This window comes from Apteryx rowi, unplaced genomic scaffold (genome assembly GCF_003343035.1).
Source record: "Apteryx rowi isolate R43461 unplaced genomic scaffold, aptRow1 scaffold_235, whole genome shotgun sequence".
NCBI lineage: Eukaryota > Metazoa > Chordata > Aves > Apterygiformes > Apterygidae > Apteryx > Apteryx rowi.
The window spans coordinates 588,797-600,294 of NW_020448697.1; the positions used below are offsets into that span (position 1 = coordinate 588,797).

General features: G+C 39.3%; 1 protein-coding gene across 1 annotated transcript in view; it reads right to left on the reverse strand.

Moving 5' to 3' along the window:
- Nucleotides 1-350: 350 nt before the first annotated feature.
- The window catches only part of ROS1 (ROS proto-oncogene 1, receptor tyrosine kinase), a 75,067-nt gene continuing 63,919 nt past the window's right edge, over nucleotides 351-11,498 (reverse strand). Inside the window, exons 43-44 of the mRNA XM_026065970.1 lie at nucleotides 11,319-11,482; nucleotides 351-496 (exon numbers count right to left, since the gene is read on the reverse strand). Coding sequence (XP_025921755.1) covers nucleotides 351-496; nucleotides 11,319-11,482 — 310 coding nt within the window. The remainder of the gene's footprint in view (nucleotides 497-11,318; nucleotides 11,483-11,498) is intronic.

Here is an 11,498-nt window from a genome sequence, read left to right on the forward strand (position 1 = left end):
AGGACAGTATGTGTGCCAAGGTGTACCAAAAAGCTGAGGTACATGTGGTTGAGTAAAGTTAATCAACATAACAGTAAAATCATTTGCCATTTGATACAAGTTTTATTTCCTTAAACTATCTCCTGTGAAACACCCAAACCATATTTAGAAAATCTAAAGATATGTAATTGTCTTCTTATACTCCTACACATCATTCAGTACCTTATGATACTTTCTAGCAGTTTAAATATTTTAGAAAGGTGGGGGTTTTTAAGTCATCTTTATAAGTATGGCAAAGTGCACAGTGTTTTTCTTATTACATCTTCTTTTGTAGAGCTTTTTCTTCTCTCCTCAAACAGAGGCAACCAGACTTAACTAAGTTCAGTAGAATCGACAATTCCTTGATCTTGGTTGCTGTCTTTGACTAGTACCAAATAATTTAAGCCTTCTTGATTCCTTGTTTCCATTAACGTGGCTGAAAGAATACTGTCCGAATCTGCACATGGAACGTCGCTATCTGCATTTAAAACAAAAACAGCCCAGTGATACACATGCAGTATTAGAAAGCAAAAAATGTCAGACAGCTGGTAGAGAAAGTTTGTCTAGTGACCATATAAGGAGTGACTGATGATTCAAATTTATTTTCTGCCTGGATTATATCTTCAACCAAATCACTTAGGAATGGTTGGTCATCACCACTCATACCATTAGAGGTAGCAATGCCGTTATGAATATATGATTTGCTTCTTCTGGTAGTAAAGATATATATAAGATATATAAACATATAACCAGTGTGATTTTAATCTGTACCTTTATATAATCCATTATGCTAAAGTGTCTTGTACTGCAGGCAGTTTTCTACCTACTAAATTATAACCTCTCTTTCTAGAAGAGTTATAATATTGTCTTTCTAGAAGTTTAAACTTGAAAATCCAGCATGTTTTTCCCAATTCTAACAATTTTTTTTTTCCTAATTTGGTGCTGCTCATATAGTCAGAGTTGCCCAGAATCTATTGCAAGGAATACATCTTTTTTTTAAATGTAAAAATAATTAACTAAAGGCTCAAGTTATTATTGTTGCTATTTCATGTATTTATTCTTAGTAACACATACCTTTTTTTTATTACAGTCCCTCCTTATTTTACTTCACAACTGGAAAACGAAGCATGTGATATTCAGGGTCATCTAATCATAGGAATAACAAGCATTGTACTGTTGCACCAGGCAACATACAGTTTATTATGTCACCATAATCACCACCTCCCGCTCCAGCTATGAAGTCAGAAGTCTGTTCCACATGCTAGAGTCAATTAGGAAAGATTATCAGGAAAAAATATGAAAGAGAATTTTAATTTAAGAAACCTATTAGCAAGATGAGGATTGGGATATAGAACAGACTGTGTTCACATACCACAGTGACTGACAGCTACGAAAAATCATTTGATACTCGCTTTGTCAGTTCAGGACTATTATGGCAATATTTAGTAATTCAGTCCTCACCAAGCCTTCACGAACCAGTACAGCTTTTCTTTGTATTTGGTTTTTGTTTAATAAAGCTTTTAAAGGAAACCCTCAGGGGCAAGCCACTTTGGAAAAGACATGCTGGCAAATGCTGAGGGCATGTTTGCAGCAAACTCTTAAGAGAGAAACCTTAAAATAAGGACCCAAGTAAAACCGGGTATTTACAGACCAGACATATGCCGGCTGACCTGCCTAAGTATAGAACACTAGAGGAGCATTCAGATTTGTTTCCTGTATAAGTATCTGGAACTGATGAGGTGATGTTTACACAAATGTGAGTATGAGGTCACTGAGATATTTTTACCAGATATATAGATACATTACTAATTCTTTCCCCCACAGGTCTGAAGAACTACAGAATATATAAAATATTATAATCCTCTTTTAGCCTATATGCCACTGCATTTCTCATTATACAGAAAAAGAGCTAAAAAATTGAACACCTTGCCTTGCTTTTTACTTTTTGAGCTTTGCAGACAAAATAAGCACGAAAGACTATTTTTGCAGAATATGCATTAACCCATTCAAACACAGGAAGAATATAAAGCTGGTATCCTTTCTCCTATGATATGACACAGATAAGCTACATATTGCCACTTTCACAATGAGATTTTTGACTGCGTATGCCCTTTCTTTCACTGTTGTGTCTTTTCCTGTTAGCAGAGCATTTGGAACCCATGAAAGCTTAGCGCCATGTATACTGCTGCATAAGCCAAAAAGTTTATGCAAATATGTCAAATTATAGAGTACAATGCTTGCCTCTCATGCAAGTCAGCATAGGAAGCAAATAATTTTCTCATATAATTAGTTATATGATGGATGGAGATAGAAGATACTGAAAATGAGCAATTGAGAGAAAAAAATGTTATATGCTGTGGAATTTCCCCCAAAACGTGAGGAGTAGAAGCAGCACCAACACTGGGAAGCCATAAACCATGGTCAGCAATGGAGAAAAGTCTGCATAATCTCAGAAAGCCCCTTCCAAAAACCCATAAGAATTTAAAGGAAGGTAGGGAGAAGCTGGAGTGGGGATACAGGTCAGCATATTCATGAGATATCATTCTTTTCTTTTCAGTTTTAACATTGCTAAAATTAGTTGATTGATGTATAGTCATGCTGGGTTATACGTGAGTAAATGCAGGATAAACCATGTGATGTGATCCCCTCAGATTTCACAAGCAAAGCCTGGCTGACCTAACAAAACACCCCGAGAGTAGGCCTCCAAGAAACACCTTCATGGAACCTGAAGTCGTGCTGGGAAGTCAACTCCAAATGCTTAAATCCTGTGGGATTGTCTACACCGTAGACTGCTGCATAGTGCAGAGTTACCCATGTTAGTTTTAAACAACTTACCTCAGGACATGCAGTAGACTAAGTCCAGATCTATGTACAGGCTAAGTACACTGCTGAGAAGCAGGTCCCCGCTAAACTTTGTGCTCTCACAGATAGACTCCTTCCAATAACCAAAACGGCATGTTCAAAGCTCTGCACTGTAGTTGCACAGACATCTGTCTCAGGTGTTAATTGCATATGATCTTGAATTTTCTGGGCACTTTCCCTAGCAGAGGCGTTAAGCACAACATCCTAGCCAAGCTGCAGGTAAATTAATTACAATGCACCTCTTCAGGGGCAGGCAACAACCTTACTCTAAAGAACACCACATCAAGCGGTACAAGAAACTATGACCTCTTGGCTCATGCTAATGAGGGATGGAGTTTGTTTGCTTTGTCTCCTCCAAGAAGACTGGTCCTAGTCTGGTAAAATCTGTGTTTCCCACCTCCAAATCTCAGCATCTCGCTCAGCTGCTTCCTGTACCAAGCCAGCATGCAGTGCCACCCAGGCCTCTCAGGTGGGTCATGGATCCTACCTCGGGGGAGAGAGACAATCACAGAGTGCATTTCATTGCCTGCTTGGTAGACTGTGTGCATTTACTAAATGTTTTGAAGTCATTTGCGGAAGGGTGCAAATTTTTATGATGTCTTGATAAGTAGATGGTTTGGGGGGAGTTTAATTTCAGAAGGTGACAACGTATTAGGAAAAAAAAGTCAGTAGAAAAGCTGATTGGTAGAGACTGAACAAACTGATCTAGAGATGCTAATCTTCTACTAAAACTATTTCAGGGTCAGATCCTCAGCAAGTGCAAATTAACATAGCTCCATAGAAACCAGTGAGACTCCAGTGATTTACACTAGCTAACTATCCACTCTGAGATGTTACTAATTCTAGGTAATACATTCACATACAATTCTTAGCAGCTTCATATGGGAAGGATGACTTATTTCAGAAGTGCGGTCACATTTACTTTTTTCCCATTAATATCCTCTTGTTTTTCTCATACATGTTAGATTCTGGAGTATTTTATTGAAACCTGTTGATCACCTGGAACTGCAGGTCCTGTGTTTGGGCTTCTGCATGCTTCCAGTGAGCATATAAACAGAACAAATATATATCCATTTTAATACTTCATTCTGTATTACATATCAGTTGAGATATATCTGTGTTTCCTGTCTAATCAAGCACATCATTCCACATGGTCTGAGGGTGACTCACTAAGCTTTGCTGTTCTGTCAGGTGCTAATGATGCTAAAAGTGAGGATTTTGCTCATCCTGCATTTCCACAGCACTAAACTGCTTAAAGCATTGACTGCCTATCTTTCCTTTTATTTTAATAGATTTTCCAAAGATAAATTTTTGGATAGAAACCTGTGTGCAAGATGCTGTCATGAAGAATACAGATATAAGCCTGCTAGAGCTGTTTATTATCACATATTATTTGTGTTACCTAAGAACACCAAAGAAAGACCAGTTCCACATTTGTGGCTATACAGCATGGCTTTATAAACAGGAAAGCACTCCCATTGTCCAGGTCACAGAGTAGGATTAATTTTACCTAGTTTTAATCATTCAGATCTTATATGTCCAGTTTAAGCTCCTCGCTTAGGCTCCCTTTACAGTCAATGGAAAGAAAGGAGGGATGAGTCACATTGAGGAGATGCTTATTTTACACACTTATCTTTAACAATACTTTACCAGTACACAGTCAAAGTAACAGCCTCCGAACATGGCTACAACTCTCTGGTCACTATCAAAGAGCCTAGACAGCCAGGGTAAACTCTGTGCCTAAGGTTTAGTTGGCTCTATCTSTACACCCATAGTACACAAATGTCAGCTATTATTATTATAGCATCACATTGTCTGATCGAGTGTTTTCCTCAATTTAAAGCAAAGTGTTACATTACTTTTCTAGCAATATCATACTGCTCATGTGTATTCTCTGGAACTAAACAATATTTGTCTAGGGGACAAATAAGAAATGATAACTCCACCAAGTCCCCTTTTGCCTGCAGTGTTGTAACCACTCACTGTTTTGGAAGAAGCTTTCGTGCTGACCTCTACTGGCTTTGGGTCAGCCACTCACTAAGGTAAGTGGGGAAGAGGATTATTGACTTTCAGAAAAATACAAAGGAGACTAGATACAAGGTTTAAGAACTGTCTCTTATCTGCACATCTGCTTTAGAGAAGTTTCCGTTTGTCCAAGTGATTACTTCAAATCCAGAGAGGTGTGCAGAATAGTTTTTAAAAAGTAACTGGTTTTAGGAAAATAAACGGATGACACTTACATGGGGAACAGAAGACAAGTACTATTCAGCCAGCAAAGAGGGCAGAGATGTAGTTAAAGGTGAAATCACTAATCCCAGATTTTAATACCAAATCCCCCTGAATACAAAGTTTTGCACCAAGATTTTAAAGGACCTAGTGACATTTTTAGCAAGCACTTTGCTTGCTGAAGAAAATAAATAATCTAAGTGACTGGCTTTGGAAAGAAAAGCAAAACAAGGAGAAATTAGTGAAGTCTAACTGGTTTTTGTCTTCCTTCATTTTTCAAGGAGCATCTCCAATTTATGGATTAAAACAGATCTTTTTCTTGCCAAATGTGTTTTCTTTTACTCTGTTTAAAAAATATATATATGGCTTTTAAGTAAAATGAAAGATTGTGGGCAACTGCAACCAGCTTTTGAGGGTTTTTTGTTTCAGTTGCTGTTCATGTCCACTCAAGTCAAAAGCATTTCTTTCCCAAATACTTTTTCCTATTCAAAGAATGAACTAAAGAAAAACTGATTCACATAGTTTTACTGAAGAAACAGCACTCAGCTCATTACCAGCTTTTTTATAATGTGAGCTGATTTAAAAATCAGCACAGAAGAAATATTTTTGAGCAATAGATTTGAAGATGAAAGTTGTTTCCTATCCACAAAATAGATACAAGATAACTGTGGAGATCGGCACAACAGGCTGCTCTGGATTTCCTCAGGCTTCTTCCAACTGTTTTACATCTGCTCTCATCAGAGGCGCCACTTCTAGCAGCCACAGGGGAGTGATCTGACAAAATTTCTGAGCAATTACACGTTTTCCTTTTAGATCCAAAATGGATTACGGAGAGCACTTAGCAGCAGCCCTGATAAGAACAGTCCTCCTGGGTCACAAAGGCAAGGAGCCACTTAGGCTGCTTAATGCCCAGTTGCCTCATGTAGGTGAAGAGGTCTGCCAGAAGAAACAGGTGTTTCCATCCGAAAAGAGGGCACATTTGGGAACTGAAAAAATACAGCGCTGTCTTGCAAGAGTAAAAAAGTGCTTTTTTTTGTACAAGAGTAAAAAGTTATGTCTGCAAATAGATTACTTTCACAGCAATTCAGGACTATCCTGTTAGCATGCTGATTCATGACACTTTATTTGCACTTTTTGAAACAGCAGTCTTATGTTTCAGCAGTGAATAGGGGACTTTGGTGATCTGGGAGTTGATTCAGCCTCTACTTTATAATTCCTATCTGATTCAAAACCATTTAGGTAACCTACTGGTGTCTCAGTCCTCCAGCTGGAAACTGCTTCCCTCACTCAAAAAATGTTAATGAGTCTTGCCTGCCTGCATTCAATGTCCTGGGAAAGTGCATAAGAGCAAGAAGGAAAAACTCTAAACTGGTAGAGCTCAGAACTGCCGTGATGCAGAGCACCTGCAGCAACCGCTGGGACTGGTATTGTGCGCAGTTGATAAAATGCAACAGGAACAGGGTATAGATGGATGCAGGTGCATGACTCTCACTGACACCACTTCCAGTTGAAATCAGTGAGAGGTTGGTGAGGAAATACCCAGAGTCCAAATAGAAATGCAGAAGGCATTTAGAACAGCTGGGGCTTTATAAAATACTCACTGCAGTGCTTATTCTGCAGTCTGATACCCAAGAGAAACAGACTGGTGTTCTCCAGCCTATGATGTTTGTAAAAACGGTGTTGCTCTGGGACCACTGCTGCTACAGCCAGAGAACTGCTCTGCCCGTCCCAGTGGGCTGCTGCCTGATCTCCTGGTCCTGGAAGAGGTCCTGCAACCTGTAGCCAGCCACTGCGACCATCCTTTGATTGGGACCGCAAAGTCTGTCTCTTACAGGGATTCCTTCCCTCCCTTCCAGGGAGCAGTGCCAGGAGCTGTTGGTATTGCTCAAGCATATTTGCTGCCATCCGATGCCTCCTTTAGAGGGGTAACTCCTGCAATGCCAGAGCTGGTGTCCCTTTGCCATCCCCGTACTGTCCTGTTAGCATGCTGTCCAGGCCACTAGCATACTATCCGTATTAGTGCACCCACACTTGCAGTCTGCATGTCATACTCCACCGGCATTAGTGTTGATGAGAAAATCTAGTGTTTTTCAGCTCTCCCACCTATGAAATAGTGATAATAGCATGCACTGACCTACTAACGGTGTGGCTAAATACAGGTATGTAAAGATTCAACAGAATTTGGAAGATGTATGATCCAATGTAGGGCTAAGTATCACAGTTATTTTGAGGCCTATCATTTCACTTTGCTTGACATTTGGCTCTTTCTTTTGGAACCAAGTCTCTTAGTGAGAGCAAGCATTTCTTGGCAGGAGATTTATGACAGAAGTTTCATTACACACAAAGGCCAACGACCACATAACATTTTTGGAAAACGTTGTCTGGGATAACCTATCATGGAACTGTCTTTTGGATTATTTATTTTGGCTGTAATCTTTCTACTACTACTAACACTGGAGGTAGTTCATTTAGTCTCAGCTAAAAATGAATGCAAATTTAGGGTTATTCTTATCAAAAAATGCTTATCTATTATAAAGCATTTTACACATTGCAGACCAAGACACAATCCATGCCCCAAACTGTTTACGACAGAGTCATTAAGGAATGCACATTTTAGTCTGAAAGTCTGAATGGAACCTGAATTGCCCGTTCCTGTTTAAATCAACCACACTTCTGGAGCCAGCATTTCACTGAAATCCATTGCAAGAGATTTACTCTGCAGGCAGATAAACAGCTGAATTAGTCTCTGGCCTGAGGGCTACAGAACACCAACATGCATGTATCCCTGATCAGATGATCCAGCAACATTAAAATACTGCCAGGACTCTAGACCTTCAGTCACCCACAGTACACAGCATAATGTTTGAACAGGCTTATAAAGGCTGCAGTTGAGGAAAGGAGATAACCTATAGGTAAACTATCAATATATGGGGAAATAAGTATGCATGTTATAGGGACATGTAAAGAGTTTATCAAATGTTTAGTCTTTTAAAATACATCTATATGAAAGGATGATAAGAAGAAAATTCAAGTTACAGTGCTGTCTGGTGGGCGTTCCCTTTGTGATAATCACCAAATGAGCCAGAGAAGAAATATGGAGGAGTTGTGAGAACAGAGGCATGAAAAGATGAAACAGAAGCATGAAAAAAAGTTTCCTTGATTTCCCATCCCAATGCAGATCCAGCAGCAGGACTGAGGCAACAACAGCCAGGCAGAGCCTATTGAAAGAAAAGTGCAGAGGGAAGCCGGAAGAGGGAACAGGGCCATTGCGGGGAAAAAGGGTAAAGCTAGAGCATGCCAGGCAAAATAGGCTCTGGCTCTGAGAGCTATTGCCAAAGCTCTGCCTATACTGAGTTGCCCTGCTTACCAAATGGAACAGATTTTACCAAATGGGGTATTATAAACAGGCTTAAGGGAGTCTGATTTCAAAAACGGCCACTACTGACTGATCCCTGAATGTAACCTACATTATGCAGTACCACTAACTATTATTAAGGCTACCCTGAAAGTCCATTACACAACCATGTTTTCTGTTGTAAATTACTTTTCAAATTTTAACAGTTCAAACTTTTCATGGCAGATGTCAGTCGCAATGTGTATTTTCATCTTCAATAAGTTGGTCATTTCTAAGAACATTATTTTGTCTCTGGCAAACAAATCAAACACTGCTTTTTTCTTTGTGATCTCTGCTGTGTGTGGCAGTATCTGAAATTTTGGTAAAAGAATGACTTTTGTGTTAAGAATGACTTTTGTGTTAAGAATGACTTTTGTGTTAAGCACATGCATTTGTCATCCCAGTGAAAATACTGACTTGCCTAAATTGACCAAGTTAACAACACGAGGAAAGACCACAGTTTGCACATGCTAAACAGAGACTTGCACTGTGTTACATCTGTGCCAGGCCTGGTCCACCAAAAGAATGACAACCTATATTCCAAGGTTTCCCCATCTCCCAGCAGCAGAGGGGCAGGCTGCATAGGTAAAAGTTTCAGCCCTACTGAAGATTCAAAAGCCGTCTGAACAAGGTCTTGGGCAAACTGTTCTAGGCGACCCTGCTTGAGCTGGGGGGTTGGACTAGATGATCTCTAAAGGTCCCTTCCAACCTCAACCATTCTGTGATTCTGTAATTTTAACAGATACTGATGCCACAAGAATTTCTTAACTCTTTTAGTTTTCATGTGTCTACAGTCAGTAGAGTTAGGGAACACAGAGCAAAGATGTCTAAGCTAGGAAATCACATTAGCTCAGAAGTAGATGTAAGCAGCCAAACAGCACAGCCCTGTGTGCAATGGATGTTGTGTTATAGTAACCATCTAAAAATTAAACAAGTCCAAGATGTTGTGTACAAGTTCAATGTGGCAAGTCATCCAGATTCCAGCTATCATCAATAGAGAGAACAGCAAAGGGTGACTCCTTTCATATTATGATACATGTCTAAAATATGAGAGACGTCACTCTCTGGAGGCACCTGTTTCTCATCCTGACTACAGAGATATCTAGAAGAATATCGTAGACCAGAATTCCTAACTTCTAGACAGCTGCATTTAGGCGAGATAAAGTCCATCCAAAATGTAAGGCCTATTAGCTTGGGCAAAGTGCCTAATTAATTGGTTGTACTACTTTCCTGAGCCAACGCCAGGCTCAAATGTGTGCCAATTTAAGTATCTCTTTCCCGAACTCCGTTATTCAGAATGAAGATGCCGTTAAAGAAACTAAGAAATTAAATTACATGCACATGCACAAAGCTCTTCACTATGGGATAAAGGGTTGTGAAATCAGCTGTTAAAAAAGTAGGAAATGCTAGGTTGCCAGTGCTAGTTTGCTTTGGTCCCATCATGCCTATGATACAGTCTTTAGCCTTATAATGACATAGTACATTTTCCTCATGACCTCAACCGATATCATGCACAGGCTGGGTCTGATGTAGACAGAAATTGTGGTGGGGTAGGGCAGACTGACACTTGTAAAGCTACACTGAGTGATAAAGATGAGCAAAATATCAAACAGAACCATCATTAACTGAGCATTGGACAATGTCTGTGAATTGAATATAGGTAGAATCCTATAGAAAAAGAACTACTTAACTGTGTAATTAAAGACTATACCATACCTAGAATCGATCAGGATATTTTTCAGTAAATCACGAAAGTATTGATGTATCAAAACTGTTTATGAAACAGGGTCAGTTTCCAGTCCAATAACATTTTGTGAAAAATAACTTTAGAAAATTTAGAAACATCTGTTTTTTAGAGTGGAAAGCAATTCTTTTAGCAGGAACATTTTTCACTAGAAAATCATAGTATACAAAAAATGTTAAAGTAAAAAAGTTTGAAATAAAAATGAAATATTTCAGTTGACAAAAACCTTCTTTTTTTCAGATTTTCAGACCACATTATTTACTAATGTTTCACTTTTTCCTGTATTTAACCACTCAGGAATTACTACAGGATGGGACAAGCTTCTTGTTCAGGTCCTGTCAGGATGTTCTTTTCCATGTTTAGAGGATCTGAATCACAGTTGCACAGACAACTTCAAATTTGGTATTACCTAGTTTTTTAATTCCAGTCTTTGAAAACTTAATAATGATTTTATAAAATGGGACTTTGTTGTGCCCTTAAGTATATATTCCCTAACATCAACATATTTTACTTATTTACAGTGTGCAGAGCACACGCATGCTGTGATTCCTGACTGGGGCTATCACAGTTCAGGCTAGAACAAAGCTTACTTAAGAACCTTATTTATGCTTTATTTTCAGGCATCTACCGAACCARTCCTTCTACAGCAAGTGCCTAACTTCTCTGTTTATCTAATGGAGAAAGCGTAGATGCCTTTTAAAGTGGAGTGGATTCCCACCCAGAGGCCTTCAAAAGCTCTCCTGACTCTATGAGAAACATAAGCACGCACTTTAGCAGAACGAGGTCATGAGATATCTAAAATTTAGGCGCAAGTTGGACATTTGCGTGAGGCAGATTCAGTCTCAACTTCATAGGGTTTTTCTGCTTGGTGATCTTATCTGCTCTTTACCTAATGCATGGTACCTAACACCTCTTTACAAGTCCATTATGAGAGAGGTAAGTCTTATCTGTGCCCATTATATAGGTAGAAAATTCGAGGTAGTGACAAATGCAATGGAAAGAATTGCTGAATCCCACTTGTTGCAGTTCATGGGGCAGAAGCAGTGGGAACAGCAGCTGCTGGCCCAGACTCACCCTCAAAGGCTTCGTTGATGATTCCAGTTGCTGCCTTGCTGTCTTCAAGGCAGTGGATGAAGCACAGTGGAGACTGTCTTATCTCTTGCAGTCTGTCCTGAATACAAAAGAAAGTAGGTCTGTTGTGAGGTTCTTGGGCCCAGCATCTTGTCATTAAATCACATCTGCAAAAAAAAAAAA